The sequence below is a fragment of the Halyomorpha halys genome, unplaced genomic scaffold (assembly GCF_000696795.3).
Source record: "Halyomorpha halys isolate HHAL.00 unplaced genomic scaffold, Hhal_1.1 Scaffold1261.1, whole genome shotgun sequence".
Taxonomy (NCBI): domain Eukaryota; kingdom Metazoa; phylum Arthropoda; class Insecta; order Hemiptera; family Pentatomidae; genus Halyomorpha; species Halyomorpha halys.
In genome coordinates, this window is record NW_027113948.1 from 27,206 (window position 1) to 36,101 (window position 8,896).

Genomic DNA, 8,896 nt, shown 5'->3' on the forward strand with positions numbered 1-8,896 from the left:
CTTTATTTGTACTTCCTTTAATATTTCTTCTCTTATCTATCTGTTACTATTACCCTTTTCATTTACTATTTACACCTTTAATTTTTCTTATTATATCTTACTTTTTTACATTTTATACCCCTGTTATTTTACACTTATGTTTTTTCTTTTTTTCCTTTTTGTAACTATAGTGTTTGTATCTTTGTTAGCCCTCACGAAGCCCTGCAACGTGGGGCGAAACGTTGGCTCAATAAAATATTATCATTATCTACTATTTGAGTTTTTTTTACCGCACCCGGACCATATTCCATTCATCTATACACACGGTCAATCAATAATCTTCCATTATTATTAAAGATTAATTATTTTTTATTTATGATTGTTTGAGAGTGGTTTAGTTTATTATAAATGAACAAAATTTTGATCCTTCTTTTTCTCTCAACTTTTTATTCATTATAATTCTCCACCATTTCGCCCCTCAGGCCATTTTCAAGGATACAACCTACAAAAAATTTTTTATTTTGCTCAAAATTTCTGAATAATGGTTGTTTAGTCCCTTAGAATCTGATTTGAAATTGACAGTATAATTTATATTTTCTGAGATGTAAACCGATTCGAATATTATTCCTCTGAAAATATTATTTTCTTTATGAATGACCGCACCCCCAACCATCTTCTCCTCATTTATCATCCACGGTCATCTATCTCTCATAATTAATGATATATCTTCCATATCATAATCCCTAAAAGATCTTTTTATTCCTTCTGACAATCCTTTTATATAATTACAAGTATAGTATTTTTTATTTCCTTTTATCGCATTTTCATTTTTGTTAATTTCTTTTATTTTGGATTTTTTGATATTTATTTCCCATATTTTCTTTATTAATCTTTTAGGATAAAAATTTTCTTGAAACATATTAAATAATTTTTCCTTTATTTTCATCAATCTAGTTTCATCTGTTATTTTTATTGGCTTATTAAAAAAGTTATTAATAACATTGTATTTCATGTGAATAGGATGACAGGATAAATACTGATGATTTAGAATTATATTACTGGATGTTTCTTTTTTTGTCCATTCTGTTAATAATGTATTTTCTTGCCTCATTATTAACATGTCCAGGAATCTTAACTCGCCCTCTTTTTCTACTTCCATTGTAAATTTTAATCTCTCGTGGTAATCATTTAAATATTTAAGCATCTTATCTTTATCTGTCTATTTTATAATGCAAAAAATGTAATCAACATATTTAAATAAAATTTTCAATTTTATACCTGATTTTTCAATTGCTTTTTTTATCAAGTCATTCATTACTAAACCAGACAAATAGATACTTAAATAAACATAAATTTGATTTTGAAAATGTCGAGGTCATTCATAAAGAAAATAATATTTTTAGAAGAAAAATATTAAAATCGGTTTACATCTCAGAAAATATAAATTATACTGTCAATTTCAAATCAGATTCTAAGGGATAAAACAACCATTATTCAGAAATTTTGAGCAAAATAAATATGTAATTATTATATAGATAAATAGAGAAGGTTAGTAAATGGATAAATTTTAAAGGGGGGTAAATGTAATGTAAAAAAAAAAAAAAATACACATGAAATAAAAATATATTAAATATGGATTTTAAATATAAGCAAAATAGGTTTAAAAATGAATATTAATCTAATATATTAAAAATGTAAATTAATGATAAAAAAGTTATTGTTATATGATAAGGTGATAACAGAATCCTAACCTGTTGAAGGTAGGTTCTGTTTTTAAGTTGTAAATGTAAGTGAAAGAAGGGAAGTGTTTTGTACAATAAGTTTTAAATCTAGGATATCAAATTTAATAAAATAAGTTATGTAAGTATAGAAATTATTTAAAAACAAAACTTTATGAAGTGATTATGATATTATTTTAATGATTAATTTATTTTAAAGATGTGACAAGGGCAATTAGCCTGCAATGTTTTTGGTTTTTTTTAAAAAGAAAAGACATCAGAATTGAAGGTATGGCCAAAGAAATCAGTATGTAGGTTGAAGGAAATAATGTAATTGTTATGTAAAAACAAAAAAATTTTTGTAGGTTGTATCCTTGAAAATGGCCTGAGGGCCGAAACGTTGGAGAATTATAAAGAATAAAAAGTTGAGAGAAAAAGAAGGATCAAAATTGTGTTCATTTATAATAAAATTATTATTAAAATTAAAATTATTTTAGTTTTAAAAATGTTGTATTCTCATTTCGGAATTCCTCTTTGGTATTAGTGAAGAAATAAAAAATATCAAAAATGTGTGGAAATACATAGATCAAGCAGACAAACATTAAAGCTATCAGCGTATCAACGTCTAGAGAGGTGGGGGTAAGCTGCCACTTCCTCTGGTCTAGCAATTACAAATCTCGCGGCTTTAATCCTAAATCGTATTTTTCTCTTTAAGATCATCCAATACAACCAAAAATAAATCTGTGTGCGCAGACTTGTTTTATTTGCTTGTGGTCAAGTGCCTATAAGCTCACTTTTTTTGATTTACAAATAATAACAAAGATAATTTTTTTTAAATCCCAGAATAATTACAACAAAAATTAACGAACCAATTTCAGTAACTTCTACAGGGTTCTAGATGGTAAATCCGTTTACAAATGGGAAATTTATTATTCCGTATTCAAATGAGAAGAAAAGTAAATCTGCCCCGAAAGCGCTGCCATCTCTTGAAAAAAATTTACTAAATATCGGTACATTTAGCCTTAAGCTGATATCCACTATATCATATGTGTGTCCCTTAGAACCTGATTTGAAATTGACAGTATAATTTATATTTTCTGAGATGTAAACCGATTCGAATATTATTCCTCTGAAAATATTATTTTCTTTATGAATGACCTCGACATTTTCAAAATCAAATTTATGTTTATTTTGAACAACATGTTGAACCAATGCTGTTTTTTTTTGGGTCCTTTTCCATATTTTTTACATTATTCCCATGTTGATACATTCTGTCTTTTATATATTGTTTGGTTTCACCAATATATATGGTTGGACAATTGACATCAGAATTGAAGGTATGGCCAAATACCTGCAAAATACAAATCTTTCTAATTTTTTCTTTAATGATCTATTCAGCTCCGTTATTCCACATTTTCCTAATGAAATCATTTTTATAAAAAAATATGTTGACGACCTCCTCTTAATCCTGAATCCTTATAAAATCACCGATATCGTATTCGCCTTCAACTCCTACCATCCTCGCTCATGTTTTACAGTTAAATCAGAAATAAATAATTCGCTACCATTTCTTGACCTCATCATTAGAAACCCAATAACACCTTATCCACCGATTGGTACACAAAACCAACCTACTCAGGAAGACTTTTAAATTGTCACTTCCAACATCCTTACTATCAAAAACTTAACACAGCCAAAAATTTTGTTTTTTCTCACAGATTCCCAATTCCATGATACTGACTATCTCCGTATTAAACAAATTCTCTTAAACAACAACTTCCCTCCCAAAATCTTCGACAAACTCATTTCCATTTATAAAAACCCCTCTACACCTAATTCTCCACAATCTCTTCCCATACCCTTATATATATCATTACCTTACATCCCCTTTCTTTCAGATAACATTCATAAGCACTTAGGTTCCTCCATCAGGGACATAACGGCCGTGCGGGTTGGACCGCAGGTCCTAGTGTGCTCAGTTCGGAACGTTGTGGGTTCGATTCCCACCTGGGGCAGTTAAACATTCATTTTTCGGCAGTCCCGAAGAATGAATCTCGACACTCCCAGCTTGGTTAGTAACCTAGGTAGCCATCAGGGGTTGGCAAAAAGGATCACTAGGTCCACTTGCCGGACTTGTTCCCCCCCACCAAATACCAGTACCAGTAGGTTCCTCCATCCCCTAACTTCGCCTCGCCTTCAAAGCCCATAACAAACTGTCTTTTATCTACTCCCACCTTAAATATCCCCCTCAATACCATTCTCATGTTGTGTACTGTATCCCTGTTCCACTTCTAATTGTAACGCATCTTTGGCAAAACTAAAAATTGACTTAAAGACCACATAATCCAATACAAATATTCCATTTCTTCCCGTAACTTCACTGCTTCAAAATTGTCTGAATGTAGCTTATCATTCAACCACTCTTTTGATTTTGATAATACTTCTATTCTAGCCACTGTCCCTAAACAACCAAACGTCTGTTATCTGAAAGCATTTTTATACAATTAGAGGCTTCCCCAGTCAATCACAAAACTTACAAACAAAACCTGACCTTACCCTATTCCCAAATAGTTAATTTATTAAAGCACCCATAATTTTCTTCTTTTTTTTCTAAAATAACTTCTTACTTACTGTTCTCCTTTTTCTATGTTCATTCCGCCTTATTCTACTATTACGTTAAAAATTAGGACCTTCATGTCTCCATGACACTTATTTAAATCACTTCTACAATTTTTTATAACTTATTTAAACAATTATCTTACCTTTGGCTCTCATGATTTTACATTTCACTCTTTTTAAGTTTTTTACTCCTTAATTTTACTTTTATTTTGTATTTTTCATATCGTATCAGTTGAGTTTTAGCTAGGACCCCCTGCTAACCCCCTTGATGAAGACCTGAAACTCAGGTCAAATCGTCGGCATGAATAAATAATTTTTTGTTTATTTATGAGCTTCTTGCTGACTGCACCCCCTACCATATTTTGCAATAATGTAACCGAATAGTGGTTTGCAATATCCTATAAAAACAAAATCAGCCTTTTTTTCATGATCGACTCCATCAATTACCTTACATAATTACCACTGCCTTTTAATTCTTTAGTTTTATGATTTATTTATTAAATCTTATTTAAATGCATACTGTGATTTTCTGTTTTAGAATAAATCATGGTTACCCTGATGGATTCATCTGCAACTGAAACATTGTCATTAACAATTCATAGTGATGATGATGATGATGGGTGTATGTCATCTCACAGTTCTGATTATGGTAATTCAACTGATTTAATGACTGCTGCAATGGGAGATGAGGTTACTGCCCAACTCGCTGCTGCAGGTTGGCCAAAACAACATTTCCTTGGTGATTGTTCGCTTCTTTTCTTTAATTATTAAGTTTTTTTTTTTTTTATAATTTTTATAGATGCTCTTGCTTGGTGACTGGCTGATGTTAGCTGCAGTTTTTGATTTGATTGAATTTAATATTAATTACTTTTTCAAGTTTTAAATATGTGTTTTTAACATATTCCAAGTGAGGAAATATTTACTGTATTACAAAAAAAGTGTTTCTGTAAAATTATTTTACCTTTCAGTTATGTAAATATTTAAACAAAATTGTTTTGAGGTTTATAAAACCTCATTTATAATGACAAAATTTTATGGGAAATTTAATTCTAATTTTGTACACCGTTTGCACACAAATTGTCAAAAATTGGATTTTTAATTGTTTTTGCCAATCAATGTCTTCAGGACGGATCGGATCAAAAAAGTGGTCAATGTTAATTGGTCTGATTTACTAATAGAATTCATTTATAAAAAGGTTAGAAAATCAGCTATACCCTCAAAAGATCGACTAACCCAGCGAAAATTAAATACAAATTTTGGATATTATAGAGATTAGGGAGGTGAGCCTGTAACCTTTTTTTGGTGGGTCTCCTTGTATAATCTATTTATCAATTTAGAATCTATCAATTGTATACAATACTGTTATTAATGTATACGTACACATAAAGGTAGCTCAGTGAGTAAGACGCTGTGCTACAAACTCCAGGTCTAAGGAGTTAGTAGCACAGAATCTGGCTGTGGGAGATAATTATTTATTCTGTTACTATAGCCAGAAGTTAACCCTGGGGGTTTGGGAGCCCTCCTAGGGTATAGTCAGCCTCTATAAAGGTAGAACCATTAGTTGGGGAAAAATCTAACATTTGAGTAATCTTGAAAAAATCACCTCCTTGCACAACGGTTGTAATAAAAATTGTACTTCTCCTCCTCCCTCTCCCCCTCTTTTGGTATCATATAATTTAAAATGAATTGTAACTTCAGATGGAATATGTTAAATTGTATACATATATTTATAAATACTGAAGTAAATTGATTACTTATAATCACTTAAGTATTTTAGTTGTTGAATATATTGCAGTTGACAGCAGATTCTGAGCTACATTTTTTTTCTTTGCCTTTTTTGATTAGCAATTCAAAATAGTAGCAAAATTCACATAAAATGATTAATACAAGCACAGTAATGTAACTAGATCATGAATTTTATCTTAATTGTCTTGAACACAGTTATAAAAAATCTATTTATAGATTATAAATGAACATTTACAAAAATAGTAAGAGAAAAAAAATCATTTTTTGAAAACCAGTGTAGTAAGATACTCTTTTGTGAAATATTTTATCGTTTGAAGCATATTTAATTAAATTGTTTGTAGATATTTATTTATCTTATCAACTTTTATAAATAGAGTAAAATCCTATTTATCCAGAATAATTTGGTCAAGACTATTCTGAAAAACATCAAATTTCGATTTAGGATGGTGTACTCATTAAAAAAAAATTCCCATTATTAATAGTATTTATTAAAGTAATTTGCAAAAAAAACATTCTTTCATTAGAAATTACTTGTCACTTCACTATTAAACAAAATATGCAATTAATTGTAAAAATAAAAAGTGTGAATAACTTAGACATTGGTACTATTAGAGACAATAAAAATAATTTAATATTTAACAGAACAGAACTCTTAGTTTGACCTTTATTTTCTGCTTGAACAATATGCACTCAGGTGGGCCCACTAGGTGTATGCCTATGTGTATGTAATACTGCTGGAGTTGTATCCTCTTAGCTGGGCATATTGTTATATGCCAGTATAACTATTGTATAACAATATAACTATTGTTGGTGAAATTTTGGAATCTCTCCCTCTTTAGTTGGTAACAATGTGCTAGGCAGTTCGATCTTAGCTTCATCTATTGGTGTTGTTTAGAATTTATAATACTTACTCTAACAGTTGGATAGTGTATAAAATCTGGAGTGGGTTCACTTGATTAATACTGACCGTTGTCAACTGTCAAACCTTTTTCAACATTATTGTATAATTATAAGTCAATCCTTATCTTTTTTTTAGCCTACTTATTCATTCTGTACTAGGTTTTTGAAAGGATGGTTGTTCTTCTTTCTGATCTCATATTTCATTAAATTGTATAATTGATTTGATGAGTTGTATATATAAATTTATTAATTAAATTATATGGTGGAGTAACAATAAACTATGACATTTAAAAACCAAAACAAAATAAATACAGAAACTATTCATCTAAATGTTTTTATTTACTCAAAACAAAAAAAAAGTTCGAGAGATTTGAAAAAGTATCCCTTAGGACAGACTGCATACTCAAGGTAACCATCTCAGTGCCACAACTTTCTTGCTCTCTCCCTTTTTCAAAGGGTTCAATTCTTTACTAAAAATTTCTGTGAAGATTTTCATAAAAACTGTAATTAGCCTATGAGGGTTTTCTTTTCCAACCAATACGTGTTGCTGCTCACTTTTAAAGATGTCTTTGTTTACTAAGTTTGATTTATAAAAATGTTTAGAAAATAAAATATCAAGATATAATCTTATCTCAATCTGTTGTCGAGATATGATTTTATAAATAGTTTTCCTTGAAAACCTTGTGGAATGAATACCTAGGTTTTTTGGGGGGATTTTTTTCCTGGTTTTTCTATCTCGTAACATTGTTGTTTTTTTTCCAAAGATTTTTCTATAGTGGTTTACATCTTCAAACACATTATCATTCAATTTGGATGATTTTAATTTTTTGTCCAACAATTTTACTTTTATCTATTTTTTAATTCCTTTTTTAAGGGGTGAAGGTGCAGTAATTAGAAAATGAAATGTAATCAATTACTAAAACTGTTATAAGTTTGTGTGTATTATTTCACTTGGTTTAACAATTTGAGCTTAAAAATCCTGAAAAATATGTATTAAATGTGTTTAATCTGTAGTTAAGTAACCAATCTTTAAGGAAACTATTGTTCCAATTACCCTATCTGGCTTGTCAAGTTGGATTCACTACTGGGCTTGCCAAGTTGGGTTACACTATCAAGCAAGCCAAGTTAGTTTATACTACTGGGCACACAGCAATGTTAATGTTGTATATTAATTTTTTTTTTTCAATGGCATTGTGATGGATTACAAAATAATTCAGTGTGTGGTTTTAAAAATGTTTTTTCTTCATGTAAGATCTTATGGTGAAATATATACTTAGTACTTAACAAATAAACAATCTTGCATTAAGGTTATATTTTTATGAATAATTTTTATATTAATTCTTTAAATTTGATTTATCATATTTTTAAATGGAATAACATGTATTCATGACTTAGCCTTTACCATCATTGGTATTTTGTTAATACAAGTCGTATGTTACTTGACGGATAATGTGATTCCTGCAAAAATTTCTTTCACAATTTGTAATATCACTGTTGCTTTGATTCTTCTTATGTAAATCACACCTAACTGGTAGCAAATTGATTTTTCCATATCTGCTTGTTTAGGAACCTTATACTTGCAGAAAAATCTCCTAGGAGACTTCATACTTCTACCCTTACCTTCAAGTTTTCCTCCATCAATTTTATTCTTAAGTTAGTTAAATACTGTCTTATTCTTGCAAATAAATTTGTCAGGAATTAATACCACCAAATAGATCTCAGAAATCAGAAGTGGCCAATGATTTGTTTTCCTGACTGTTCATTAGTTAGAACACTTTTAATGAGGTGTAGATAGTTGACCGTAGATTAATGATTGGAGAAGTTTGTCGGGGGGTGCGGTCAGCAAAGAACAACATAAATAAACAAAACCATAAAATAAATAAATGAGGAGAAGATGGTTGGGGGTGCGGTCAATGAAACACAAATAAGTATGA

The 8,896-nt window shown here is 29.7% G+C and overlaps 1 protein-coding gene across 3 annotated transcripts in view; it reads left to right on the plus strand.

Moving 5' to 3' along the window:
• Positions 1–8,896, plus strand: part of LOC106689025 (DNA-binding protein Ewg) — a 65,317-nt gene that overhangs the window by 21,252 nt on the left and 35,169 nt on the right. For 2 of the 3 annotated variants that reach the window (XM_067051184.1, XM_067051186.1), the window contains exon 4: positions 4,855–5,055. In XM_067051184.1, coding sequence (XP_066907285.1) covers positions 4,863–5,055 — 193 coding nt within the window. In that variant the 5' untranslated portion in view covers positions 4,855–4,862. The remainder of the gene's footprint in view (positions 1–4,854; positions 5,056–8,896) is intronic. The other variant, XM_067051185.1, reaches the window with a different exon arrangement.